The sequence below is a fragment of the Drosophila subpulchrella genome, chromosome 2R (assembly GCF_014743375.2).
Source record: "Drosophila subpulchrella strain 33 F10 #4 breed RU33 chromosome 2R, RU_Dsub_v1.1 Primary Assembly, whole genome shotgun sequence".
In the NCBI taxonomy this organism is placed as follows: Eukaryota; Metazoa; Arthropoda; class Insecta; order Diptera; family Drosophilidae; genus Drosophila; species Drosophila subpulchrella.
The window spans coordinates 17,051,318-17,078,643 of NC_050611.1; the positions used below are offsets into that span (position 1 = coordinate 17,051,318).

General features: G+C 39.0%; 5 protein-coding genes across 8 annotated transcripts; 3 read left to right on the forward strand and 2 right to left on the reverse strand.

Moving 5' to 3' along the window:
• Window positions 1-971: 971 nt before the first annotated feature.
• LOC119552198 (semaphorin-1A) lies at window positions 972-12,183 on the reverse strand. 2 transcript variants are annotated; one of them, XM_037862056.1, is made up of 7 exons: window positions 6,869-7,056; window positions 6,094-6,608; window positions 5,638-5,731; window positions 3,404-4,086; window positions 2,324-3,331; window positions 2,072-2,264; window positions 972-2,014 (listed from the first exon to the last, which is right to left on the reverse strand). In XM_037862056.1, the coding sequence occupies exons 2-7, from the start codon at window positions 6,230-6,232 to the stop codon at window positions 1,816-1,818; spliced, it is 2,316 nt and encodes a 771-aa protein (XP_037717984.1). In that variant the 5' UTR covers window positions 6,233-6,608; window positions 6,869-7,056; the 3' UTR covers window positions 972-1,815. The 2 variants fall into 2 exon arrangements, with proteins under 2 accessions (XP_037717984.1, XP_037717983.1); XM_037862055.1 differs by lacking the exon at window positions 6,869-7,056 and adding an exon at window positions 12,091-12,183 and having other exon boundaries at window positions 1,816-2,014.
• On the forward strand, window positions 6,659-21,858 carry LOC119552196. Of its 3 annotated transcripts, none has more exons than XM_037862050.1 (7): window positions 6,659-6,747; window positions 18,135-18,369; window positions 18,443-18,685; window positions 18,742-18,836; window positions 18,896-20,417; window positions 20,484-20,716; window positions 20,778-21,858. In XM_037862050.1, exons 1-7 carry the CDS (start codon window positions 6,674-6,676, stop codon window positions 20,944-20,946), a joined length of 2,571 nt encoding a protein of 856 aa, XP_037717978.1. In that variant the 5' UTR covers window positions 6,659-6,673; the 3' UTR covers window positions 20,947-21,858. The 3 variants fall into 3 exon arrangements, with proteins under 3 accessions (XP_037717978.1, XP_037717980.1, XP_037717977.1); XM_037862052.1 differs by lacking the exon at window positions 6,659-6,747 and adding an exon at window positions 12,298-12,437; XM_037862049.1 differs by lacking the exon at window positions 6,659-6,747 and adding an exon at window positions 17,608-17,800.
• LOC119552201 lies at window positions 15,136-15,886 on the forward strand. The gene is made up of 3 exons (XM_037862059.1): window positions 15,136-15,303; window positions 15,366-15,487; window positions 15,547-15,886. Exons 1-3 carry the CDS (start codon window positions 15,283-15,285, stop codon window positions 15,788-15,790), a joined length of 387 nt encoding a protein of 128 aa, XP_037717987.1. The 5' UTR covers window positions 15,136-15,282; the 3' UTR covers window positions 15,791-15,886.
• On the forward strand, window positions 16,377-17,003 carry LOC119552203. Its single transcript, XM_037862060.1, has 3 exons — window positions 16,377-16,462; window positions 16,517-16,641; window positions 16,695-17,003. Exons 1-3 carry the CDS (start codon window positions 16,439-16,441, stop codon window positions 16,915-16,917), a joined length of 372 nt encoding a protein of 123 aa, XP_037717988.1. The 5' UTR covers window positions 16,377-16,438; the 3' UTR covers window positions 16,918-17,003.
• LOC119552199 (protein singed wings 2) lies at window positions 21,384-27,225 on the reverse strand. Its single transcript, XM_037862057.1, has 5 exons — window positions 26,623-27,225; window positions 24,142-24,348; window positions 23,096-23,579; window positions 22,858-23,037; window positions 21,384-22,553 (listed from the first exon to the last, which is right to left on the reverse strand). Exons 1-5 carry the CDS (start codon window positions 26,688-26,690, stop codon window positions 22,005-22,007), a joined length of 1,488 nt encoding a protein of 495 aa, XP_037717985.1. The 5' UTR covers window positions 26,691-27,225; the 3' UTR covers window positions 21,384-22,004.
• Window positions 27,226-27,326: the final 101 nt, after the last annotated feature.

The following is a 27,326-nucleotide window of genomic DNA, read 5'->3' on the forward strand; positions in this document are numbered from 1 at the left end:
AATCTTTTAATTCTAAAATCAATTTCGATCCTGTACATTCAAGGTCTAAATATAAGATTTACTCATAGCACATGTATTTAAAAGCTGGTTTACTAGAAAATCAATAAAGGTAAATATTTTATTTGCTTGTCACTGGAAAATTTAAAAAAAATCATACTTTATTAAAAGATTCAATAAAAGCAATCTTAAAATGGTATTTTAAAGTTTCTCTCAACAAATCACACAATTTGCAGAATTCTTTAACCATTAAAAAGACACAAGCAATTTTTAAACATCTTTTTAATCATCTCTTTAACAAAATATTAAATTAATTGATATCCCCCGAAACCAAACCATTAAAACCACACTTTCGTTATGAAAAAATTACGACTTTATTAGATTTTAGATTGCTCATGGGAGGTATACAACAATATACACAATACAAGACATACACGGTAATAAAAACTAAACACCTTAATGGGTTCTCTGGTTTATGGACCTCCACAGGGAAGACCCTTTCCTACACAATATTATCATGCATGCAATCAGACTCTCTCGTCATATATCATTGTTTTTCAACCAAAAGGCATATCATTACGTCCTTATAAAATTTCAATAAAATCTATCACAATATGAGAATTTTATCATTATGTTACTTTTTTTGTAGAATTTAAAAATATTTTTTGTGTATTTTTTTTTGGGATTTTTCTCTTTTGTTTTCAAGACGTTCTTATGATTAGATCTTGACATTAGGCTTAGACATGCGTATAAAAATATATTAATTACGATGAAAATTGCATTTTACACGTTTCTAATTAAAGTTGCCATTGTACATTGTATTTTATGCATATTTTTCAGTGGGACGGACAACAGCTTAAATGTTAACATAAAATTATTAAAATGCTGATTTGCTTCCTTTGCCAAGCTCATTATTTTCCATGCAAAGCTTACAAGTTAAGGCCTAGATTTTATACTATTCATAAGGCTTGCTGTTGTTGCAGAATTATATTTATTCCAACTTTCTTGTGCGTTTTTGCATCATGATGATGTGAGGGCTGCCGAGTCAGTTCTTATCAAACAGCCTCATATAAGTTTTGTTCGTTCCTTAGCCTAGTTCGTACTCTTAATTACATTCTATGTTCAATTCCTTATTGAGCTTATGTTAGATACAATATTTATGCTTTTGTTAGCCACAAAGCATAGAGCTTTAAAGTCTATGTCGCATTCTGTTAGTTCTCCACAAACAAACTCATATAGAAAAATTAATCATTCAGTCTAACAAAATACTTGTAGAATATTCGATTGAATTTCGAGAAATAATCGGGGTATTGGGTCTGGGATATTCGGGTTCGATTTCGGTATGTATGATATGTGGGTACATTTATACAGCTCTAATATTTGCACTTAAAGATTATACATTTATAGTACTCATAAGGGGGGGCGACACATTCGGGCTGCTTAGCCGAGGGCAGGCACTTCAATTTTGGACAGCAAAAGTCGACGTCAGGGGAATGCGGAGTGCGCTTCAGTTTGCCCAGGCTTTAGCAGCCCGCACACTATGTTGTCAATAAATTTAACTAAATTTTGCCAAACAAACTAAACTTAATACAAATTTTACATCAAATTAAATTACAGTTACATGCTAAGTAAAAAAAGATGCAACAGCTTCTGCGTTCTATCCTTCAGACGCGTTTCAAACGCATCTGAAACTGTCGGCTACTTCATTCGCGGGATGGGTGGGGGTTTACTATAACTAACAGCAACATAAACAACGAAAATATGTTTTAGAGTTTAGAAATTCGACTAATTTTGCAATTGGCTGCCGTCGCAAGCCCACTAGATGTAAGTGCGTTTCACTTTCGTTAGCGTTGACGTCTTGCAGGGCAACTCTTTTTCCAAATGTTCCGTTGAGTTTTTGCACTCATGACTGCGATCCTTTTCCAGATCCAGGTTAGGTGTTTTCTGTGTTGTGGTGTAGGCATTGGAGCCCATTAATAGATTGATATCTTTGCCGGTATTTTGATGTTTGAATTGTCTGTGGGGAAAAGTTTATTAGTATTGTTTCAAGAAATCTGCAACAATATCAACTTACATTGGCTTCCCGAAATGATTGCGGTGACTGTCATCCATTTGCCCCTCCATCATGCGACTCCAAGCCTTGACACAGAATACTCCCGCACTTCCGCCCACCACAAAGGTGATGGAAACGATAATTGCTAGAAAAACGTAGCTGGGAGCCGAAGCCCGGTTGATTTCATCTACACTTGCTGTGGATTTCTGGGGATCTGTTGGGCAAAAGCATTAGAATTTCTATATTCACAGATGTACTATTAGCAGTACTAACCGTTCAAACTGGGCATATCGTCGGGATCCATTGACGTAAGTGTGATCTTATTCAGTCCGAAGTCATCTCCACCAGTTGGCTGCTGTTCAAAGCTCGGCTGATCACCTTGCGAGGCACCCACATTGGAGTACAGAAGTTTCTGGTCCTCCGACGGCGGTGGAGGAATGGTAACAACGCTCATCGTCTCTGCACCTGGCCCATCACGTGGAACATGGGGACACAGGAGGGCCGCTGATTTCTTGGTACTGTTCAGGCTCTGCAGATAGGTCTTCGTTCCGAACTTGTGCTGACTGGTAGCCAGGTTTTTGCACTCGTGTGTCTGCAAGTCCCAGGCGCAGATGGGATCCTGAAGACTCAGGCAGCCCAGGCAGTCCACAATGTGGGTGCAGTGATGCAGGGGTACGCTGACCAGGCTGCCATCACTGACCACCACCAGCGAGTTCTTCGAAGTGGAGATGACCAACTCCCTAACTGGCGTTCCCAGTGGCAGAACCTGCATCTCCGATATGACCACCGTCTTGAGGCGATCCACCGTTGAGTTCGGATGCGTGGTCAGTATATTAATAAACTTGGTAACCTTTCCATCATCCGTTCCACTGTATACCACATCGTAGTAAGCACCGCTTAGGGACTTCACCTGCGGATGCACTGCAATGGCAGTAAGTCTATGGTGCAAGTTCACCTTGGTTAACATTGGACGTCCATGCACTGCCGGCACAGAGTCCTCCATTAGCGGATGCGTCTTAATGAAGTTGACTGCAATGCTGCTCAGCGTTCTTGAGTCCTCCACGCACGGTCCTGGGCGTGGCTTTGGCACCTGCTCACGCTCCACTGGAAGCCAGTGGGATTGTGAGTCTTTCTGCGACTTGAATTCTCCATCAAAGGAGGCCAGTATATCGTCAACGTTGAAGGCACAGACTGCCGATCCCGGAATGGCATTCACAGAGGTGGTAAAGACGGCATAAACCAGTGACTTGGAACCGCTCTCCACAATGGGACTAATGGCCTCTGTAAGGATAAGAGTAATCATACAGATTAGAATGTTAATTTAATTTATTCTTAAATCTTAAATCAACTTACGGATTTCATCAAAGTAGAAAGGAAACTCCCCAGGCACCGAGCAGTTGAGGCGGGCCTTCAGGAAGGAGGTCCAGCTCTTGCCGTGATTATAAGGTCCTCCCCGGTCGTTCTTGCACACCCTGGCGACCCGCGAATAGACGGCCTTGCCAAAGTTCATGAACTCCATGGACAGTTCGCGGAAGAAGAACAGCACGTAGCCGTTTCTCTCGATGGCGCCCACAAAGTCCGGCTGGTTCAGTTGCTTGAGATCATACTGTTCGGTGCGCAGGTTCTCCCTGTAGATAAGGGGATCTCCACCCGAAAAGTCCGCCACGGTGGCGCTGTACAACTGGCCATCGGCAAAGGCGTAGGTGCTATTGTGGGCGGGACTGTAAGGGCACAGACCCTGGGCCTCCACATCGCGGCTGACTTCGTAGCGCATGACGTGGGCGTGGCCAGCGGAGGCGATCTCCTCCGATGACATTTCCACCGGCCTATAATGACGACAGCGCGGCTTATACGAATTGGTGCCACAGAGGAGCACCTCGCCATTGGAGCGCAATGCATAGACGCGCAGGTAGTTGTGGCAGTCCCACTCGAGCTTGCCTTTCAGGGCACACAACTCCCGGTCCGCATCCGTGCTGTGCCACTCCAGACGCGCAATCTCCTTCAGGCCATTTAGGCTCACATTGTAGATGACGTCCCTGCGAACCGAGATGGAGAACAATTGAATTAGCAAATGCGGGAATTAATTCGCCGATGGCGTGTGCCTGCCCAGAATGTGGAATGGAAGCCAGCCAAGTGCGGGGACCAAAAATAAACGACAAAAAATGCCACGACCTGAGAGCTTCGTGCCAGGAACACACAATGTTTGCCGATACAGTAGAGGTTAAAATAATAGTTATGTATAGAAAAATGAATTTTTTATTAGAAGGATAACATGTATTTTAACTGCATGTTGAAAACATCGTTAAATGTTTTTGTAAGTAAGCCAACATTAATGATACCTTTGATTAATTTACTTAGTTCCGATTTCTCAAAGTCAAGTTAACTTCTGATTCGAAAACAAATAGTTTCTCAATATGAAGTTAAGTTTTATTTGAATAAAACATTCAACCTGTGACAATGTTCTAATAAAATTTAATTTTTCCAATCATTTATGTTCATGGTCACTTTATCTGGCATAACAAACTAGTCTTAACATATAATTCAAATATGAGCTAACTTATGGTATTTATTTTTATATAGGCTTTTGAAACATACATTAAAATTAAATAAGTGGCAAAAAAATTCCGTCTATTATAGGCAAATATATAATTATGTAAATGAAGGCTAGCAAGAAACGCTTTGAGTAAACATTACGATTCATAAACAGACTTTACAATTAATAAACAAAATGTTTTTCATTAGCGCAAAACCAGGTGCTTTATTATTTCTTTTATTTTTCATTAGCGACTTTTCAAGACCACATTGCTATTATTTTGGCCGCAGCTGTTTCTACGCCCCGCCGACAATCATATCCCAAGGTTGCCTTTGTGCAAATAATTAGAACTCGTATACAATTGTATAATTCTGTGCTTTAAGTGGCTAATTATTGTGGCTGCTAATTTGTTGCTATGTTATGTTGTTTATGGCACCAGCAAGTCTGGGGCGCTGGAAAATATGATAGATCGAAAGCTGGTTTCCATTTGTCGGTCCATTTCAGATCGCCGATAACTGACCATTAGTCAGTCAAATGGTAGGTTGAAAAGTTCTCACATCGTGTGTGTAGTGATTACAATAAATGTATATTCATAAGAGCCTATCGAATTATGCATTTTACTTAAAAATATATTTTTTTTTCTATCCATAAAAGTCAGCCAGACTTTAGGGCAAACGTGATAAAATGTTCGAACCGACTTATTGACTCATGGGGTTGATAATTATATGGGTACTACTGATTCCAGACCCCGGTTTCTGTATCTGGTCAATGCCAAATCACTTCTACTTCCAGGAAAGGCAATGAGAAATGCTAGATTTGCACTTGCCACTAATGAAAAACGAATATCGAACCAAACAGCTAATAAAGCGGAGAGTAATACGAATGGCGCGTTAATTATTCCGCGAATCGAACGCTATATTATTGTGTTTTTATAAATATTTAAACGTGTTCGTGCCAAGTTTATTTGTGAACAGGTACGAGGAACTTTGTATTGTTTGCCAGAAATCAAAGGTATCGGAATGGATCGTAAATATAAAAGGGAAAATACACTTACTTGGCACCAACTAAAATGTTTTCGTCATTGTGGTCCAAAATCTTGAAATAGTCCGTTGAGTTGCCAATAAAATGGGCCAAGACTTTGTCTTGTTCTGCAAATAAAGTAAGAAAAATTCAATGTTATTCATGGTTTTTGTTATATAACTTGTAAGAGAACTCGTGTCTTGAGATTTTGCACAATTTCTTTGTTGTCTCAAGCATAATTTTTTTCTGTTTAACTTGCTTGAGAGGAAATGCTAATTTGCTGCTGGCTTGGCGAAAATTCCGCCTGATAAGCAGCTTGGAAAATCAGAGCTAGCAGAAGCTTAGCTCTTGTCAATGATAAACCAGCAACAATAAGAGCATAAAAAAGCAATAAAACAGAGGCAAAAACCAAACAAATGACACAAATAAACAAATAGTTAGAGGGAGGAGGGAATTTGGGTTTAGGTTTGGTATTGGGATTGGCACATACTCGTTTGCAAATCGGGTCGCACATCAGGCATCCAACCTGCCACGCTCCTCAGACCGATGGAGGTGATATAGATTATACATATCGCTTGCAAGATACTGATTGCCATCGTCGTTGAAGGTTTGCTATTAGAGCCGCACATCTTGGTGTCTAGCAGTTGGGCCTCTAGTACTCCACTCCTCCCAGTTCCGATGATTCAGCGGGTTTCGGATCTGTTTTTTTTTCCTTCTCGCTGATGGTGCCAATGGGGCTGGTGATGGCTGGCCTCTCCGACTGGTTTTAATCACTGACGCCTCGCATTCTGATGTCCAATGTCTGCCATTGTCGCCGATAGTTGTGCTGATTACTGGGGTGTTGTTTGTTATTGTCGCTACTGCTACTGCTGCTGCTGCTTCAGCATCTGGGCTATAAGTATTCAAGTGTCAGCGGCAACGACACAATAATTTTCACCCAGCCAAACAACTTGTTGGTTTTATTTTAATGCAATTAGCTGGCGGCCAAAAGGAAAACGCGAAAACCTGCAATGGCAAACGGGTTTCGGAAAGTGTGTTAGAAAATTATTAGAATTTTTTTGTGAGCCGCCATGGCGCTTGGTATATTATTTTCGGACCGCATCATAGTCAGTAAACTTTTAAATAATCCAAATCAACAAAATATGTAAGTTGGCAAAAATAAAATCACGTATTTGAAACGCATATAAATTTGTTTATGACCGCCATCAATTTGTTTGTTTATCATTGGTTTTTCCCTTTTGTCTTGTATCATCTGCTTTTATTACCGAATCAGATAATTAAATCCACTTATATAACTGCTACTTGTGAATTCTGCACACTTTCTTTTCGCCAGTTTCTTTCCGGCTTAGTTGTATCTTTTTTTTCGGGGTGTTTATTGTTTTGGATTTCGTTTGTGTTTCGAGTTTGAGCAGCGAACCGAACCGAACTGAACGTGGGCTAGACTCAATGAGCACTGAAGACCGAAATGAGCATGAAATGCGAAAAGCAAACAACGTAAAACAACCGCCCACGCTTTGAGAGCAACTGCTGAGAGGTTTGAGCAGCACTTACTCTACTACCGCCTCCCTCTCCCTCTTTCGATATATCCCTCTTTGTCTGCCTGTGTTTTCCTACAGCAGAACCTCCCTAGGTAAAACCCTCTATGGTTCGTCGAAAACCGAGGGGTAAAAGTTCTTATCGTCTTATCTTTATGGACACTTAACTTCTCCGTCTCGAACATTGAACTCCCTTGAATTTTAAAACTCCCCAAATAGGGTGTTAAAATTTTATGAGTTTTAAGGATTTTTAACATAACATATTATTTCTTATGAAAATGTTATAGTAGTTATTTAGGTTATCTTGTGTTAAGCATTAAACTCCCCTGAATTTTTGATAATATATTTTGAAATTAAGTTATTTTTTAAGAAAGTTTTAGCACAACATACTTTTTTATGAAGAAGTCATTTGAGTTTTCTAATCTAAAATATTGGAACTGGATTTTTAAATCACCATAAAAAACATATGTTTTCCAAAATATTTTTTCTTGTGATAATAAAATTGCTCAGCAATTACTTCTTTCAAAGTATGATGCATTTCCGGTATCATTATATATTGATTTCCAAAAATAACCGAAAAACTTACGCATCAAATAGATAATTATATTATGGTTAAATCTTAAGAAGTATTGGTATTGACTCAGTATATTTTCCAGCTAGGGTCAGTAAATTTTGAATGAATAACCAAGAATTATAGAAAACTACGAGCAACAGCAAAGAATAAAACATCAAAAAAAATCTGTGTGAGCACGAACACCAAACCTTTTTGTTTTTTATTTAGACAGATTGCTTTAAAATTTTTTTTTGCTTAAATGCAAACATTTTTCGAATGGTAAACAATTGTTTTTAAGGTACACAAATGTTCAGAAAAAACCGGTATTTATATTGCTTTATAGCTTTTTATAAGTTTTAATACCTTACTCATAAAGAAATTAGATGGGAAACATTATTTAAACAACTTAGGATGCTGATGCTAAGATGATATCTTCTGCACAAGCTAAATATAAAAGCTTTCACAGAAGAAAGGACAAATATGATATCATATGAGATATCATATCAAGGGAAGTCTCACTGTATATATACCCCATCCAACCCAATCCAATCCAATATTCCTCGTCCTGGACATGTCATGTTTTTCGAGCATGACTCATGCCCACAGCCTGGTTTTCCTGCCTTTGTTGGGAATCACGTGCGGTATTTTCCGCCAATTTCCCTCCTAATCAGCGTTGAGCTACGATTTTCAGGACGTGCCGCTGACGGTCTATAACTGACTTTTATTTTTCCCACTATCTTTCCCCGCGGCGAACACCGGACATTCGAGCATAGGTATAGGTACATAGGTGAAGGTGTGTTTTCCTCATTCACACACACACGTAATTTCCATGCGGGTTTTCAGGTTTTCATGTTTTCATTTTTGGTTTTTTTTTTCTCAAGACGAACACTCGAATGTTATAGTTTCTCACGCACCCAAAAAGTCGGTGGGTTACACATGGACAACTTTTACCTACCGACGGATCGGTTCGGCGGGGAACTCCGATAAATTGCTTTATTGGCCAATTGAAGGTCGGTGGCTACAACTACTTGTTGTGTTTCGCTCAATGAATTCGAATGATGATTCGTGGTGGTGGGTATCGCATCGTATAGTATAGTATGGTATAGTATCGTATCGCATCGCATCGCTTTTCGTCTTTCATTTTCCTAAGCGAAGGTTTTTTCACGGCTCAGCCGACAGAGTTTTTAAGTCACAGGTCAAGTGACCTGTGGCCCATCTCTTGGCCGCTTTAATGCCCTCAAATTATGGGGGTTGGCCTCAAGAACACGTATGAGAAATGCCATAAAAGTGCATGATAAATATTATAAATTACATTTGAATACCCTCTTGAGCGGCACAATTTATCACTCTGTTTTGCGGCTTACTAAGCGGAGAAATCAGCGAATGGTACTGACCGTTGGATTCTACTTTAAGGTGTACTAGTGGAAACTCTGACAGAAATAATCAGTCATCTAGGTATAAAGACAGCTAATTAACACCTTTTTTTAGGTGCCCTAGATCTAGGAAACTGAGTTCTCGTTAGGTTAGATGGAAAGGTCTTTAAGGTAGGGAATGTAATTTCTTCTGCCAAAATAATATATAGTTTCCCCTCTTTTGCAACATTTTAATATCGCTTTCAAGGGTATTTGCGTTTCGAGTTGGCGATAATAGAACCGGCGTTTTCGTAAGTTTTCATTTTTTTTTAGTGGTCGGGTTCTCATATTTCAAAAGCCACACACTCGGGTTCAATGCCAGGAAGTCCGTTCCGCTTATGGCAGCCCATAGAAATACAGATACAATTATTATGCCCAGAAAAACTGACCGTCTGGCGTTCAATTAATGAGCTCAAATTCGAGATCAAGTTACGAATGTGTGCCACTATTTTCGAAATAGTTGGGTGGTACTAAAAACCAGACCTCCTCCCAAACCGATAAGCAGGGGTCTGGAAAAGAGTGGCGAGATAACAGCCTCATCAAGATAAGGTTGTAAAGTATGTCACGTTTGACACTTGTTGCCGCTAGTTCCCTTTTCTACCTCATCTTTTCTTCTTTTTTTTTTGGACCTGCGTGTGGGAAGCCCGACAAGAACGTGTTAAATCGAGATACGTTTCATTTCGGGTGAAAGAATAAACAACTAAAAACTGGCTGTGTTTTTTACAACAGACGTGATCAATACAAAATTGATTTTAGCGTGTAGTTATTAGATATACACCGCGTACAATCAACTGCCCACGGCGGAAAACATGTGAGAAACAGTGGGACCCCTTAATATGACATGAAAATGCCTTTCATAAAAAGTAAAGAGCAAAACGGAAAGGTTATTACATCATTTTAAATCACATATTGAAATCCGGACCATATTGAAGACCAATTGAGTGGTCATTTACTAAAATACCAATAACTACACAATTTCCCTCACTTAAACTTATGATCAAGATATATATGATCATCATATTCCAATTATTTGCTTCTTATGGTGTGAAAGTTTTATAATTTAAAGGATTTCTTGTCGAGACCTGGGAAAACTTTTTCTGAATATTTTGTCATGAAAGAAGGAAATTATATTATAGTGTTTTAAGGAGAGAAGAAATGGGAATTCGATGTTTTCTACAATTTTTTTTAAAGATTTGGAGTTAAAGGATGGTAATTGTATTTGATTTATAAATAGTTGTGATATGTTTAAAGATTTTTAGGATTGATGATTAATGAGGATATATGAGGAATATAGCTAGCATTGTCCTCACTTAAACTTATGATCAAGATACATATGATCATCGTATTCCAATTATTTTGCTTCTTATGGTGTAAAAGTTTTATAATTTAAAGGATTTCTTGTCGAGACATGGGAAAACTTTTTCTGAATATTTTCTCATGAAAGGAGGAAATTATATTAGTGATTTTAGGAGAAAATAAATGGGAAATCGAAGTTTTTTACATTTAATTTTCAAGATTTGGAGTTAAAGGATGGTAATTGTATTTGTTTTGTAAATAGTTTTGATATGTTTAAAGATTTATAGGATTGATGATTAATGAGGAGCTATGGAACATACCATATTATAAATAGCATTTGCTTGTTTTAAAGGTTGAACTTCAAGAAACCTCACTGTAGAACCCGTTTGGGTCCGTGGGCGTTTTCATTAAGTGGAACCGAGTCGCAACAGGTGGATTCGAGTGTCTTGTAGTGGATGTTGCCTTTTGGAGCCTGACTGGCTGCCAGATTTAATGAAGCTTGGACTCTGCTCTGATGTAATGACAATATGCATATGTTTCTTAATGAATAACAATCAATTCTGTAGTCTGCTTTCTTTTGTTTAACCGCTATCGGCAGCAGTTCATTGCTCTGTTCTGTTTTTCTTATTTTTCACTTTTTCCCACTTATCAAACCAAAAAGAGGAAAAAGCAGAACAGACATGGTCTGTAGGATATGGAATTATCACCGGACTTCCGATGTTTGGTGATTCATGTAGATGAACCAGTTTACTATATTTAGATGATTCAGCTGAATCTATTAGAGAGGCGTTATTATGGCGCGACAAGTTTTTCAGTCTTTCAGTTTTTCAGTTTTTCATTCACAAAAAACACTGAGCTCACAAATGTGGGAGTTGTTTGCAGGGGTTAAATTGGACAGCTTGCACCGCAGTGGGGTTAAGTGGGACGCGTTCCAGTTTGGCCACTTGAAGGGGAAGGGCGGGGGGAAAACGCACTTTGGAAATTGGGAACACGCGCGCTGGAAAACCATATGTACATATGTATGTATGCAAATGCAAATGCAACTTCCATTTGGCGTTTACCGTTACAGCTCAGTGGTAAATTGATTAAGCTGCTAATCGATTGGGTTCTTTTTCCTCGTTTTTTGGGCAGCAAACCCGTTTCTCACTTTACAGTTTGCCTCGCCTCGCTCGTGGAAAACAAGTCCGATTCGATATATTCACCTGTAGCTACGCGTCACTTCTAAGCTGGCTAACTCTTTTGCTTCAGCTTCTTTTTCTTTTTCTTCTTTTACCACTTATTATCCGCTTCTCTTTCGACTCGCTTACTTTACCACTTTGGCTGCTGTTTACACACACACAGACACACTCACACACTCGCACTCGATGATTTATTTTCTTGTATTACTTGTTTCTTATGTTGGTTTGTATATATGTTGTTGCTGTTGCTGCCGCTGCTGCATGCGCATAAATTAAAGAGCGCCAGAGGGAGAGGGAAGTAGTAACACACGTCTGTACACAATGAAAACCTGTTTGTTGCTTTTTATGCTTCCAGTGCGTCTCTTTGGGTGTGTTGTTGTTGCCTGGAGGCGAGAGACGCTATGCGGGGGTTGCCTTTGTAAAACGTTTGTTTTAGGCACTTGAACTTTGCACATTTCGGTCCTGGTTTACGCATTTGTTTTAAGCACACTTGCGATCGTCCTTTTAACTCACCAAAATTCATAAAAACATTTAAATAAACGATCAAATTAAGCGAAAAACACGGAACACGAAAAAAGTGTATACAACTTCACTGATCGACGGCCATTTTTAAAGTGACCCTGGGGGGCCTCATCAAATATACCCAACCGAAAAATATACCAAATTGCCATTTAGTATCAAAGAATACCCTTGATATTCCGGTGGTGTTTTTTAGTACCTCCGAGGTATGGCAGCGCCGTTCGTTTCGCTGCGAGGAAAAACACAAAATAAAAACTAATATGAATAAAATGAAGCAGAAATAAAGTGCAATAATCATCCGAGCAGAAGAGGTTTAAAGTGCAATACACGATGGCCACAAAGTAAGTGCAATTGATAAGATTTCATACACAGTGCAAAAACTTCAAATCGTTTGTGTGGGTGTGTGTGTATGTGTGTGTGGGCGGCGCGCTGTGTATGTGGGGGTATTTTTGTGTTTGTTTTGAGCTGCAGCCTCCGCCCCCCCTGCAGCCACCCACCGCCACCCCCTCGCCCACTCAATTTGCATTCGCATACACAGAAAGTGAGAAGAAGAAGAGGCCAGAGATAAGTATCGATTTCGAGCGGTGAAATTGGTAAATGTCAAAGTTCATATGATTTCCAAACCGGTAAAATGGCAATTCGAATTTGATTTCTCTGGTTAGTGAGTGTTAAAAAAAAGATATTTCCAAAGCAATATTCTTTGGAAATCCCCTTAAAGATAACGGTACTCTAAACGTTAAAATATCGAAAAGGAAATTGAATGTCTATAAAAACTTAATTCAATATTTCGAATTTTAAATTTAAATAATACTTATAAATTTACGATTTAAAATATGTGAACTTTTTGCGTTATTATTAGTCTCTAAAAACTTAATTCAATATTTCGAATTTTAGACTTACATAAATGTTACTTATAAATTTACGATTTAAAATATATACTTTTTGCGTTATTATTAGTCTCTAAAAACTTAATTCAATATTTCGAATTTTAGATTTACATAAATGTTACTTATAAATTTACGATTTAAAATCTATGAACTTTTTGCGTTATTATTGGTCTCTATAAACTTAATTCAATATTTCGAATTTTAGATATAAATGTTACTTATAAATTTACGATTTAAAATGCATGAATTTTTGGCGTTATATTAGTTTCTTATTATTAGTCTCTAAAATCTTAATTCCATATTTCGAATTTTAAAATTAAATGTTACTTATAAACTTACGATTTAAAATGTGTAAACTTTTTGCGTTTTTTTTTACGTATCCTACCATTTAAAGAATAGTGTAAAATAGTTTAAAATTTAATATTTTTCAAACTATTTTCCTTAATTTCGCTGTTTAACACTTAATATTTTGTAAACTATCTTTGGTTTTAGTAAAGTCTTGATGGTGGTAATGACATTCTGGATGTATGCTTATTGACTTTCCTCGACTGCTTGAACCTTTTCTCTTCGAGAAAGTTGCTCGTTCAAGTTTTTCGAGATGTTTTTAACAGCTTCCTGCAGATCAGTCAGCTGGGTTCCTATCTGGTTCTGTGCCAATTGTCTCTCAGGAGTCGGTGTAGCTGTCAAATATCCAACACAATTCCCAAAAATCAGAACCAAGACCGGAACGAATGGCTCCCTCAACATTGTTTTATTTAATAAACAGAAAATTCTGTAAATATTAGATTATTGAAACTTTAAGTTATAGAATGGGTTTCTTGGGTCCCCAAAACAGTCAGTATATATGCCTCGATTAGCTCCCTGCAGAAGCTGCACGCTTGCCATCTGGTCCTGTTCCGCTCGGGTGTTCTCCTGTTGATTCTGACTCACAGGAGTCGGTGTCCCTGTCAGAGATCCAATACGATCCCCAACAATCAGAAGTAGGAACAGTACGAATGCCTCCTTAAACATTTCTTGTTATTTTATAAACAGGGAATGAATGCGAGCAAGATCAGCTTGAAGAGGATACTGAAATGTCGAGCCTAAGATTCCGTCTTTTATAGGCATCTTATCACATGTGTGTATATGATCAGAACTTTTGACTCCTCATATGTATTTTATATTATTTCAGAATATATTGTTTATAGATAAGGTTAATATTTGAAAGTTTGGTTGCCAAATTGCAATATTAAAAACCAAAAACAAAATCATCAGATTGATAAGAGCCGTAATTTTTTGTGTTTTCCAAAAGATGTATTTCCACAGATATCTATTGAATTTTATTTTAATTATTTAATAATCTTTATATATACAGAATATTCATTTATTATTCGATTTCATCATTGGTTTTTTCCCTAGTACAATAGGTGACGTTCAATTTAATTTAGCACTTCTGAAAATAATATATGGGCATATCCGGTAAATCAGGACCGACAAAAATCTTAATAATCTCGTATTTTTTTGTGTATTTTAATAAATATATGGCCATATTTTCATAACACAGTGGAACCATAGCAAGTTTTATTTGATTTGTTGATGACATTTTCCTAAATACTGAAAAAATTTCCATTTTTTCTCTTTTAGCTACTTTTAAAGGCATTTTTATGTTTAATTATTTCGCAAGGAAAACATATATTTTTGCACAGTTTATTATGTTTTAAACAAAGTTGCTATAAACAATGCCAAGTTTAATTTTAGTAGAACATTTTTTACCGTTTAGTAAACTTGAACCTCACTTAAATAAAATTTCTTCATATGATAAATGTTGTAGGGTCAAAAACCTATTAGTCATTTAAAAACGTAGTCTAAAGTGTAAGAATCTCACGTAGCAACGGTTTGATGGACTTTGGAATTCCCTATAGAAATGTTGAACGGCCAGGTGTTAAATTTAATTGTCAATCCATGATTATGCTTTTTTGGCGGGAGTGCAGTGGGCATGATGTAAATTAATTTGAAGCAAGTTAATTGTCATTTGGAAGGCTACCAACTGGTTTTTGATAGATGTGTTGATTTTATTGTGCTCCCTGCTCAATTGCCTTATAGGATGGGAATTTTGCCATCATTTGCAAAATAAATACATGTCGATTTAGTAGGTGGACTGAAGTGTTTCCCGTGAGTCAGAAGTGTGATTTTTTTGTATCTTCAACGTAAAAATCAAAACTTGTTTGCTACTTAACTATACCAGCCTTCGTTTTGGGCTCAAACATGACCAAGCGGACGGAGGTTCAGATAGTTTTCGTTCAACCATAGACAGGTCATCATGTCTCGCCGATTGTGCGCGGTGAGTTGTGAATATTTGCAAATTGGAATTAAGCAAAAAATATTGATTATAATATAATTTAGCTCTTGGCGATTCTCATCATTAGTTTGGCAAACGCCGTACCTCAAAATTCTCCAACTATTGTTCCGCAAATCCGCACAAATGGCTTCCAACTGGAGCCCCTCGACCAAGAATACTTTCTCAGGTAGAGTCATTCGAATTCTCCAAACGACGGGCCTTCATTTAGTAAGTTTCTTTCCTTAGAATCGAACATCCGGGTGGCACTATTCGCCAGGAATCGGTGAAACAGAATGAAGCCGGAAACCTGCAAGTTACCGGAGTGATCAATCAGCCCTTTGAGGATCAGGGTGCCAATTTGGTTCTCACCTACGAGGCTGGTCCAAATGGATACATTGCTAAATACAGTTACGGCAAGGGTCCACCAACGCCCCCTCCACAGACACCGCTTTTCCTCAGTCCTACTGCCTTGAAAACCGCAGCTGGTTAGGTTTAAGTATTATATGTACTTTAGATAGAATAATACATTTATGAGAATGCCAGTATTACGGAACTTATACAAATTATTACTTTTTGTGACCATCCTCCAAGGAAAAACAATTACAAAAATACTTTTAATTAAAATAAAACTTAGAGTATGCTAAAAATGGTGTCTTTATTACCACTTGGTCTTAAATCAATTTGATTTATAGTACGAAACCGATATGCCTGTAAATCTTAACAGCTTTGAGCATAGCCTTTTATAAAAAAGTTTTAAGAACCGTGGAAAGTCAGAAAAACAAAACATTCAACCAAAACTCGGTCAATTTACATATACAAAATCAATCTGGGTGGCTAAAAGCATTTAATCTATAAAAATGATTACTTGTTTACACTTTATGACTGTTGAAACAAGTTTTCAGCATAGTTCTCAACACTTATGATTTTTAAGAGTCCTGACTAAGCAGTTTTAAAAATGCTATCCATTTGTTGTATGCATTTTTTATATAACAACATAACATTCAATACCATATACTACCGCTTTTAAAGTGTTAATTAACGATTCCAGTTTTAGACTTGTATTAGGTTATTAGTGTTTTGATTCTGTTTGTTAGCTGCAGCATGGTTTTAGTCGCTAGCCAACCACCAAAAGATCATCATGTTGGAAATGCTGTTTAGCTCCGTAAGTTCCTCTCCGAAGTTTGCATTTTAAGTCGTTTAAAAATATATACTATAGGTGATTTTGGCTTTGTGTCTGAGTCTGGTAACTTCGGCACCCACAGCTTCTGTTACTCGACTCGTGCCTTCTATAAACGACAATGGAGTTATTATAGTTCCATCCGATAATAGTTATTACCTAAGGTAAATTGCGAATCGTAATCGGTGAATACTATATAGTGACTGCCATCTCGTAGGATCGATGTAGATGGATCGGCGCGGGAGGAGACCGTTGAAGAGGTTGCTCCAGGGACACTTCAAGTTAGGGGCACGTATGGACAGCCATTTCCAGGATCCAAGTATCTCCTGGTCACCTATGAGGCCGGACCCAACGGTTATGTGGCCAAGTATAGCCTGTCTGAAATTCAAATCCAGGTTCAGCATCTACCACCCTCTGTGCTAAAAACTGCTGCCGGATAAAGAACATTTAAAATAAAACTGTGAAATGTTAGAGTCCGAAGTATAATTATCAAATACAATAGATATTGCATAATATATCGTTATAAGAACAGGGTCTTTGTTTTTATATTTCGATCCAGCCTGTCAAAATATGCTTAGATCTATTTGTTGAGCTTATAATTATCATTGTTATTATAATAATAATATAAAAGGTCAACAGCTGTTAAAACAAACTTATTTCTTATTTACTACAAAAAAACAAGAGGGAACGTTATAGTCGAGTGTTTTGACTATCATATCATCATAGATTTTTAACATATTGAGCATAATACATTTGTAATTTTGGTGCATTAAAGTTAATCTCGCTACTCAAAGCCTCTCAAACTGTACAGTTGAATACAACCCATGATACTTTTTCTGTGGACTTCGTTACCCACTAGAACTGGAATCAATACCTTGGCATTGAGGTGGTCGCCAGTTCGACTGCATACATTATTTGAGAGTATGGCACTCGAACACCCGCTCAACCGCAGTGATAAAAAAAAAAGCGAAATACGAAGTACTCTGGAGCTTTCACCTCACTTCTCACCTGTTCGTGAGCGGAATTTTGATCACGCTCTCGTATCACCCAACGTATGTCGTATTTTGTATGTCGTATCAGGCAGCTGGGCCACATCAGAATCAGACAGTTGGCATTGTGCGGCGGTATTGGCTTGTTGACTTATCAGAATCGGCGGTTGTTAATTGTGATAAGGAGCCAGCGATGCATTACTAAAATTGGAAGCTCCCCAGTTATCTAGATTGCTGACCCTTCTGGGACAATGTTTCGGGATTGGCGTAAAACCAGTCACAAGCGATGGAAGAAGGTGCAGCAGAAGCAAAAGACGATGATCCTGACCGAAAGGTTCTTTAAGTTCTAAACTTTGTAATATTTCAACTCTCTTATAATCACACAATTTTCTTAAATACTGTAAACAACAATTAAATGGGAACAATACCTGTTTATGCAACAAAGATTGATTTGAATCTTTTAAGTGCCTATCCATACCGGTTTTGTTTGTGCACTAGTTATATCATAGATAGAATAAGGTTTGAAATTCCGCTCAATTTTACAAACAAAAAGCTATACTGTTCACTTTGTACTGTTCATAGTGCATCAGTGTTCAAACCCTTTTAACCCTTTTATTTTTTAACTATATTATTAAACTCACTTATCCCTTATCTATCTTATTTTACAGGGAGACGATGATAGTTTTTGTCTACGACACAGAGTGTCTGATTGACGAGGCGGATGATCCCATATCGGCGGTTCTATATTTCCATCCCAGCTGGGTCTCCGACTCCCAGAAGGTGGCTCTGTGTGGACAACTAATGGGCACTTCGTATTTCCTCAAGGATTGCTTCTTTAATCCGCGCATCCTGGCCCTGCAGAATGGCAAATTTGTGCTCAAGGAGTTTGGTCGTTTTATCCTGGTAAGATAATTACTTAAATTCAATATTATAATATTAATAACCGATCATATTTTTTTTCTGATTTATTTATAAGGCCATTGGCACCGATCGGAATATTGGTGATCAATTGTTGGAACATCGCGCCGATTTGCTGAGTTCCTTGCTCAAATTCTTCCACCGTGATGTGCAGACTCTGTATGCTCAGTATGCTGCACCGCCCGCCCTGAACCGCCGGAATCTCAGCGAGAAGCTATACCACATCTTCGAGACATATCTGCCCATGCTGCAGCGGAATGGAAATACATTTCAGAATGTGCCCAGGTTGCGAATGCCGAAGGTGAGTTGTTAGAGTTAAGTAAATCAGAGACTAAATAAATATAAATCTCCTTTCAGACGGCCAGCCATATATTCCTGGAGGCTATTCAAACTCTGCAGTGTTGCCAGCAAACTAAGGGGGTCCTAGGTGGAGCCATACTCTATCACAACAAGTGAGTTGGTTTGACTGGTGCTTAAAGAACTTAACTCTTATGTATACCATACTTTTCAGAGTGGTGGCCTCCCAGCTGAGCGACATGGTGACCAAGCACCTGGTGCTCACAGACCCTCTGCACATCCGCACAGCTGCCGATCAGGTGGTTACAGGTGATCGTGAGTTCCACATCCCCAACGGCGTCCAGATGCTGGTGGTTTACCTGGAGCATATGCAGTACCGTCAATTGGTTGGCGAGGCACAGCGCGCCCAGAATCTGCAGATGAGCACGGCTCAGCTCTCCCAGAACGGCATGCCATTTCAGTATGCCAAGCGGAAGATAAAGCGGGACAAGTCACTGATCTTCACCCACATTCCTGAGGAGGAGCATGTGCTGGAGCAGCCGGGAGCCGGAGTGGAAATGCCACCAGCTAGACCCAAATCCATGCGGCCTACTCACCTGCCGTTGCGCATCAAGACCATGCAGAGCAAGGAGCTCCCGGAGTCTGGCATTGCATCCATTAATTTTGATGAAACCGACTCCTATCCGCAGTTTATTGGACGTACCAGTGTTTGCAACACGCCCATGACCGAGAATAAGGTCCTGCCGGTGGCAAATGTAATGTCCATTTGCGCAAATCCCGAAGATGAGGGCAAAGAGGAGGATGTACACAATTCCAATGGCAAGGCGCAATCGCGTCGAAATTCTATGAAACTGGATGTTGAGAAGTTCTTCCAGAACTTCATAAGTAATCCAAATAAGCAGCTGACCCGGCGCAAATCCTCTGCAGATCTCCAGGATGCTCTTCGCGCCATTTCCAAGAAACTGAACAACTTCACGCATGGCTTTAAGAGCGATGTGAATCAGAATGGAAGCGGTGGTGGCGATGCCTCCTCGGGCTCACCGGATTTCATAGAGAACGACGAGAAGATTACTTCGCGGACCATAAGCGATCCCACCTATCCGGTATTTAACACTAATGGCCAGCAGATCTCGCGCAGCCTGTTCCAGCAGTTTCTCGATCAGTATCGCAAGTTGTGGGGTGTGGCCAGCGAACAGGCGCATGAGGATGCCGAGCTAGCAGCTCTGGTGGCCGAGTTCCAGGAATTCCATGCTGAGATCCAAAAGCTTGACGAGCACATGAGGCAGCAGGCAGCGGAGGGATCCTCCGCCGATCGAAATCTCAATGTTTCCGCGGCCAAAACGCCGCTGGACAAGCGATCCATGACGCTGCCATTGAAATCAGCAGGAGAAGCAAGCTTCGGAGAGCGTGCATCTGGACGCAGTGGCGCTGGAGGGGTACCACTAACACCCCTGATGGCCAAACTATCGGTACTGGCCTTGAGTGAAGTCACTCCCATTGAGATACAAACTCCCCTGACAAGCAGCAAGGTTTTCCCACGACGCAGTTCCCTAAAATGCGAGGATGCAGTCGATGCTTTGGCTGTTATGCCCACCATTCCTGCTCAACCTCCGGGACCCATTCAACCCGATGGCTTACAGCGCACGGAACTCTACATATGTGGTCAGCAGAATATGACCTTGTTATTGCTCATGGAAGAGGGCACCTGTCGACAGCAACAGGTGGTGCAGAAGATGGTGAGTGAATTGTTATTTAATCTTGTTTAAATTCAGCTAATAACTGTTGATATTCCTTTAATTTAGTTCGACATCTGCGTGGCCAAGTTCCCGCACATGGAATCTCAATTGAATCAAACTCTTAACGTAAATGTTGAGGGCGATAACCGCGATGGCGGCGATTATAGCTTCATGTGCGTCGACTCCAAGTGGGATGTGCTGCAGCGCAATGGTCCATGGAATCCCCTAGAGCTTAACATCTTGGAGAGCATGCACTCAATACATTCCAGTGGTCATCATCTTACCGATTTGATCTTAAGGTGAGTTTGCTATACACATAATTCCTTCAAAAGATTTTATTAATAATACCACGTTTTACAGATCCCACGACTCCGTTTATTACGGCCACAAGAACGGAAGGACCGAGTTCTTCTACAAGGAGCCAACCCATCAGATCCACGGCATACCACCGCCCTCGGATCCCATTGGCAATATACAAATGCGCGCCAAGGCGCGACTGGAACGTGATCATTCCTACATGCTGTTCTAGGCTGTCCAATGGATCGTATATTATACACATATTGAATACTCGCATGCTTAGCCAAAAACAGAAAATGTTAACGGGGACACCAGATAGTCTGGAGGATAGTCCCCGGAAAATAGCCAACTTTATGCCATCCGCTGTTATTTACTTTGCGATCTCTGGCTGATTCCTACGCGAGTCCTCGATAGTGGTTAGGATAATGTTTCCATATCATATACAACACAAACCAAGGGAACTCAATTTTAAACGATCTAAATTAAACTTTGACTTTTATACAAACAATTTACAAGAAACATTGCCGACCTTTTTAACCAACATTTCAAGAGACTCACGTAGGAAACTAAAAGAAGAGTTTTAAATGTGCCGCTTTCAGCCAGCGAGTTATTATTATGCCTTGTTTTATCTTTCACTTGATTGATGTAAAGTACAAAAATGTTTTAAGCTTTGTTTACAATGTCCAGCACTGTTGTTTAATTTATAAGCTTGTAACCTATACAATTATTTTAATTATTTTGCATTTGCTTTGACCGAAGAGATACGACATTTTGCACTGATTTCGTAAGCCAAAGAAATTAAATCGAGAGGTTTTAATTGTAAATATAATACAAAGTTAGATTCGTTTAGGTGGAATTATTTGTAACTAACTTAAAGTTCACACAATTTCCGTTCTGTCCAAAAGCAAAACAAATACTTATCGTAGCTGTTTCTCAGTATCAAATATATAAAGCGCTTCGTGCCAATTTTAAATACAGGTCAAATGCTAAAACCCGTCGAATATTAAGGAACGTGAGAACGAATGTTTTTAACCATACAAAACAGTTTAAACAGTGCACTGGTGTGAAAGCAAACAACTATTTTGAGAGTTTTGCGTTGACTTAGCTTAAATATACATAAATACAAGATACATAAATACCTAAACGACATTATTTATATATAAATATTCATATATGAAACAAAGACAGGTATTGTTTTTGTAGATTTTCAAGAATAAACAGACAAACCGTTGTCTATGTCTGAGAAATACTTTCGAGTTGGAGTCTCCTAACTTAAGATTAAGGCTAGGACTAAGGCATTTTCATCACAATCCAAGGAACTCGACCATAATACTTGTAATAGTAGTAATCGTAGGCAAGCTTGCCCAGGATGAAGAGAATAAGGCTGGCCAGGACTCCATTCAGCCAATCGATGGGATGGATGTGGGAGTCACTTTCCACGCTGATATTGCACATCTCCTGCCGACTGAGGGTGAGCACTTTGGCCAGCAGCTGATCATCGTCCAGGCGGTAGGTGCAGCTCACGTTCCAGGCATCCCGCACGAGATCCTTGTACTTGGTCAGCAGCTCACGCATCCTGCTGCCAAATTTGCAGGTGCAGTGCCAGGGATTCCGACTGAGCAGTAATAGATTGGCGTTCTCGTTGTCATCGAGGGCATTGTCAAAGGCGTAGACGTGCAGCTTGCGGAGATTGTTGCCACGCAGATTGAGCAGGCGGAAGTTCTGCAGCCAAAAAGTGTCCTCCAGGTTGTCCACGTTGGAGATCTGGTTGTTCTCCAGCTGCATGTCCACCACGTGGCGGTAGTGGGGATTGTCCCGGAGAGGGTTTATGTCAGTGATCTGGTAGGGATTTATAAATAGAACACATTAATTAATATAAAACTTACTGGGACTTTCAGGATCCTTAATATTAATTTTTTATAATTTTGAAAGACTTAATTTTAGACAAGTATTATTCTTAAACTCTGTTTTTCTATTTATCAATCTTAAAACAAAAATCGTCTTACTCTATAAAAACCAATTTTAAAAAAATTTGGAAGGCTTAGATAAAGTCATGATACGTATATCACATTTACAATTTCTTTATATATTTAAAAAAATGTTTTTATAACCCTACAATTCTTATTATAACCCAAGATCTTACCATATTATCATTGATGATGAGGGTGGTGGTGTTATCGGGTAAAAAAGCAGGCAGGCGATGGAATTGTAGATGGGAACAGTTTACCGTATAGAGTGGAATGTGAGTCTTGGGCAAGATGTGATGCATCAGGCAGCTGCAGTTCCTCAGATCCTCGTGGGATTGGCACTGCTTCTTCAGTTCCTAAAATGAAATCAAAAAGTTAAACGACTGTTATCAGGGTGATAAAGATAATACCCACCAATTTAAAATGCATAACCAGAAGCATCTGACGCTCTTTATACTTTCGATCCATGCATATAAGCTCATCTCGATCCACCACCAGTCTTCCCTTCTCCGGCTGCAAAAGCATCCACTTGAAGTTCCTTGTACAGTTCCACGGATTCCCCGCCAGATAGAGTTGCTCGAAATTGCGGGGTAGCAACAAAGGACCATCTAGTTGGATCAGTTGGTTCCATCGCAGGTCCAAAACCTTGAGGGGATGCACTCGCTTAAAGGTTCTGGATGATATGTAAGTGAGATTCGTCCAGGAAATATTGATAGTCTGCAAATCCGACATTTCAGGGAAGTCGAACTTGAACTCGGTGAAGCCACTGTATTCAATGGTCAGGGATCGCAGGCGGGGCAGCTTTTGGAGGTCCCTCAGATGATTGAAACCATCCTTTGGCCAGCCGCAGAGGAGCATATCCAGCGCTGGCTGCACTCTGCTCAACTTTCCTGAGTGGCTGTAATGGGGAAAAAAAGTTTATTGATTTAAATTATTCATATAAGTACAGTTAACTTAAGATTTAAACTGATAAGCAAACTAAGGGCTTATGAATAGTGCAATATTCTAATCGTCAAAATAAAACTAATGAGTACCTTTAGATTAGAAATTATAGATTATTAAATTTAAAAAAAATCATAATCATAAGTCATCATACTAAAGTTCAAAATGATATTTTAGGAAGGAAACTTTAGGTAAACAGAATTTATTTTTTATTTTAAAATGATCTTGTACAACAAATTCATCTCTATAAATGTTTCGTGTTCCGAATTTTGCGTAAAAAGAAATTACCCATTTCCAATGATTATGTTATTATGGTCAGGGATCAAAATAAGGAACATTATTTGTATTATAAAAGATTTATGAAGTGATTTTATCTTTACAAAGCTTTCTTATTCTGAGTTTATGGAAAAAGGAAGCATTATATATCCAATGATTTCATTCCATGTTTAAGATTTTAATGATCTCTTTTTGTATTTTAAATACAAAACACATGTAAACAGAGGTCTAATAATACTCACTTAAGAGCCGCCAGGTTGTTCATTCCGCCATAGCACTTCAGAGTACCATTCCGGGATAATCTCGAGCAGTTTCCGCCCGCCGCCTCCGGAGCAGATGACCAATCCAAGCAGCTGCTCGATAAAGCGGGCATGGGAATGATTTTGGTGGTGATGATGGCCAGCGCAGTGGTCGTCTCATAGCTCTCATCCGTGACTCCATGGCTCAGTCTAAGTAACAGATAATTGGCGAGTAAATAACTGTCTATCTCATGATGCTATTTCTGGCCCAGACAGCCCTCAAATTGGTGATAATTTAGCCGCAATACGACTCTCGTTTAGGGCCAACTTGATAAGCAGACGCCAGGTAACTCTTAATTGCTTGGGTAAAACACAGATACGAGATACAGTTACTGACTATTTAATTTACTCTGTTTTTCTGCCTCCAAAAAAATCGAGGAAATTAGCTTGGCCCAGTTTACTTTGGTATCACAACTTAAGAGTTGAGAAATTCCCAAGAACATGTTCTATTTTCTCACTACAAGCCTTTAAAAATAGCCAAGTAGCATTTCATGGGATCGGTTTTAGGCACTGCAAACTGCTTCTAGCCAACCGACTTGGGCAAATATATCACCTAATCTGAACGGTAGCTCAACTCCGGGTAGTAAGTATACCTGCGTAGTATGGAAATCTTGTTTGCCCTGCCTATATGGCGGTTATATTAGCAGACGGAGAGCCAAAGTATATCACATGATGCTCATTTAGCACATCTCGAGGTGCTATATCACAGGTTGACAGACAGCGGAGTCCGGAATAATTTCGAAGACACGTTTTTGCCATTGAAAAGTACCTTATCCACTGAATTGTTATTCCCAAAGTAGGGATAGGTCAGTGGAAACTTTAGATAATATATCTATTAGTTTATTTCCGAAACAAATTTCCCGGTAAACATATATCAACAAGTTTATCTTCGTATAAACACAAAGACGCTGCCAAAAATACAATAAATGGAAAATACATACATCATCATTTAATATACTCCGGCGTATTTTCCTGGGGGTACTAAGTGGGTCTAACAGACAATTAACAACCTGCCTTCAAGGCGTTAAACTCAACAATACACACAGTGATATATAATAACACCCAAAAATATTTACTCAAAATTCCACGAGTAATAACAGTTCGGTAGCAGCTTTGTTTGATTTGAAGTGGTAGCATTTTGGTAGCGACAAATATTTAAATTCGGTTGGTATTCAGCTTATGGGCTCGATAAAGCCAAAATCCTAGCTGCCAGAATCGACACTCTTTTTCCGAGTGACTCGGGCTGTCAATTATCGTTGATTAACATTGGCAAATTCGAAAGGTACATAAAAACAGACGACCAGACATCTATTTTTAATATTTTCTGAAAACCAAATTTTCGTCTTTATCCCAGAAAGTTTCACTTGGTTCGTTAAAATGTTTACCAGTCGTACAACATGGCGTATGCGTGACGACAAGTAATGTCAAATTTTAATTGAAAAGTATGTCTCAAGACATTTTTCATTTGACTTTTGATCATCGAAACAATTGGCACGCTATTTCATTTAGACAATCAAATCGGTTGAGCAATAAATTCTCTTGCACTAGGTTCTCTAAATAAATTCTAGTCAGTTGTTCAATTCAAGAAATGTGACAGTAAGTATCAACAAATTTAATACGATTTGATCTACCTTTCTTTCATTTTCTACGATTGGAAATACGTTCATCACAATAAATCTACTTATGAATACGTCACAAAAGCGGCTATCATTTGACTTTTGATTCTCATTGAAATTGCCGATAAGTGGCAAAAAGTAAATGCGATCAAAAAGATGACAAGAAGAAATATGGAAGGAAAAGTAAATAATATATAATAGAAAAGCTTAGCAGATCTGACAGAAATTTCTTGTCATATATCACTTTGATTAGGAAAACCTTTTTATAGCCTTCGGTGTGATAAGAATTTTTAAATTAAAGACAATACGTTGCTTGGGGTGAGCGATAAAGGTGGAATAAAATTTCGGGTTTCTTTAGCCCCTGTTTTGAATGTTGAGGAAGTTGCCACCTTAGAACTTTATTGCCCTAATTGCCTCATGTGCTAACAGAATATTAAACTTGTGGTTTAGAGTAGGAAAATAAAACAGTCATATTTTTTTTTCAAGAACTGCAAACAATTATATGGAAACTAGTTTTATAGTTCCAATGAATATTATAATACTCCAGTTGACTTTGGCCTGTCTAGTTTTTATATTAACCATAAAACCCAATCAGTTCAATTTGGTGCGGTGATAAGTAACTTTGCATGGGCCTTATAAAAGATTTACCATGGACTATAACCCACATATGGCATAGCCTGGCCCAGAATAGGATTTAGTAGGTTTATTAATAAATCGCCGAGTGTTGTAAACATCTGATAACAGCGGCACACATTGCTGGCATTACACTAAATTACACATACGCCGCGTGGTCCACTTTGGAATTTACCTTATGACGACCATGCAAAACAGCCAAAAACATTTCGCCGAACATTTTTGAAACACTCTGCTTGCCATGCTAATTTTCAGGTATTTTTAAATATTTATTTTAAGACTGTTTATCCGAGTTGCGAGCTGTTTTCATTCAGAATATTCCATTGTCACGACCGGCTTCGTTCAGATCGAATTGTTTTGGGTATGCCATTTGCGCCCATGCTAATACATAATCAAAATTTCATGTTTTCCACGCTTCGCCGTTTAATCGCCACGCATCCGCGTATCTGTTCGCACTGTGCTACTTTTCTCGCGTTTGAAGTTCAAATGCGGCGCGAACGCAAAACGCTTGGGCTTTTGCCGTTTCTTCTTCTGCCCCGGAGCGGGTTTTATTATTTCTGACGCCCGAGATCTCCAGCGGCAAATCAGCTGACAACGAGAGTGATACAGACTTATCAATAGAGCGCTCTCCATATTTTATTTGGGGGCTCGTTTCGGCCGAAAGCAGCTGTTGAAGTGGCCAGCCGATGGGGGCTGATTTACAATCAAAGTCATGGTCGCTTCACGTGGGTTTACATTGATTATACTCTTTCCAAAATCCAATCTAACAAGCTCCGATTGAATCATCATCTACTACCCGGTTCATTGGCATACAAATTACTCATAATTCGGTCTATCACCGTACATCAACCAATTTGTACGTTTTAATGGCCGCGCCTC

What these genes read in the sequence shown, in the direction of transcription:
- LOC119552196 (XM_037862049.1), top strand. Translation starts at nt 17,718, where the DNA reads ATGTTTCGGGATTGGCGTAAAACCAGTCACAAGCGATGGAAGAAGGTG. An exon ending in GCCATACTCTATCACAACAA is followed by an intron (nt 18,837 to 18,895) that starts GTGAGTTGGTTT and finishes CATACTTTTCAG; the next exon opens with AGTGGTGGCCTCCCAGCTGA. An exon ending in CTTACCGATTTGATCTTAAG is followed by an intron (nt 20,717 to 20,777) that starts GTGAGTTTGCTA and finishes CACGTTTTACAG; the next exon opens with ATCCCACGACTCCGTTTATT.
- LOC119552199 (XM_037862057.1), bottom strand. Translation starts at nt 26,690, where the DNA reads ATGGCAAGCAGAGTGTTTCAAAAATGTTCGGCGAAATGTTTTTGGCTG. An exon ending in TGGTTATGCATTTTAAATTG is followed by an intron (nt 23,038 to 23,095) that starts GTGGGTATTATC and finishes ATTTCATTTTAG; the next exon opens with GAACTGAAGAAGCAGTGCCA. An exon ending in TCATCATCAATGATAATATG is followed by an intron (nt 22,554 to 22,857) that starts GTAAGATCTTGG and finishes AATCCCTACCAG; the next exon opens with ATCACTGACATAAACCCTCT.
- LOC119552198 (XM_037862056.1), bottom strand. Translation starts at nt 6,232, where the DNA reads ATGTGCGGCTCTAATAGCAAACCTTCAACGACGATGGCAATCAGTATC. An exon ending in AACATTTTAGTTGGTGCCAA is followed by an intron (nt 4,087 to 5,637) that starts GTAAGTGTATTT and finishes CTCGGTTCGCAG; the next exon opens with GGACGTCATCTACAATGTGA. An exon ending in CGATATGCCCAGTTTGAACG is followed by an intron (nt 2,265 to 2,323) that starts GTTAGTACTGCT and finishes TTTGCCCAACAG; the next exon opens with ATCCCCAGAAATCCACAGCA.
- LOC119552201 (XM_037862059.1), top strand. Translation starts at nt 15,283, where the DNA reads ATGTCTCGCCGATTGTGCGCG. An exon ending in TGTCTCGCCGATTGTGCGCG is followed by an intron (nt 15,304 to 15,365) that starts GTGAGTTGTGAA and finishes AATATAATTTAG; the next exon opens with CTCTTGGCGATTCTCATCAT. An exon ending in GACCAAGAATACTTTCTCAG is followed by an intron (nt 15,488 to 15,546) that starts GTAGAGTCATTC and finishes TTCTTTCCTTAG; the next exon opens with AATCGAACATCCGGGTGGCA.
- LOC119552203 (XM_037862060.1), top strand. Translation starts at nt 16,439, where the DNA reads ATGTTGGAAATGCTGTTTAGCTCC. An exon ending in TGGAAATGCTGTTTAGCTCC is followed by an intron (nt 16,463 to 16,516) that starts GTAAGTTCCTCT and finishes TATATACTATAG; the next exon opens with GTGATTTTGGCTTTGTGTCT. An exon ending in GATAATAGTTATTACCTAAG is followed by an intron (nt 16,642 to 16,694) that starts GTAAATTGCGAA and finishes GCCATCTCGTAG; the next exon opens with GATCGATGTAGATGGATCGG.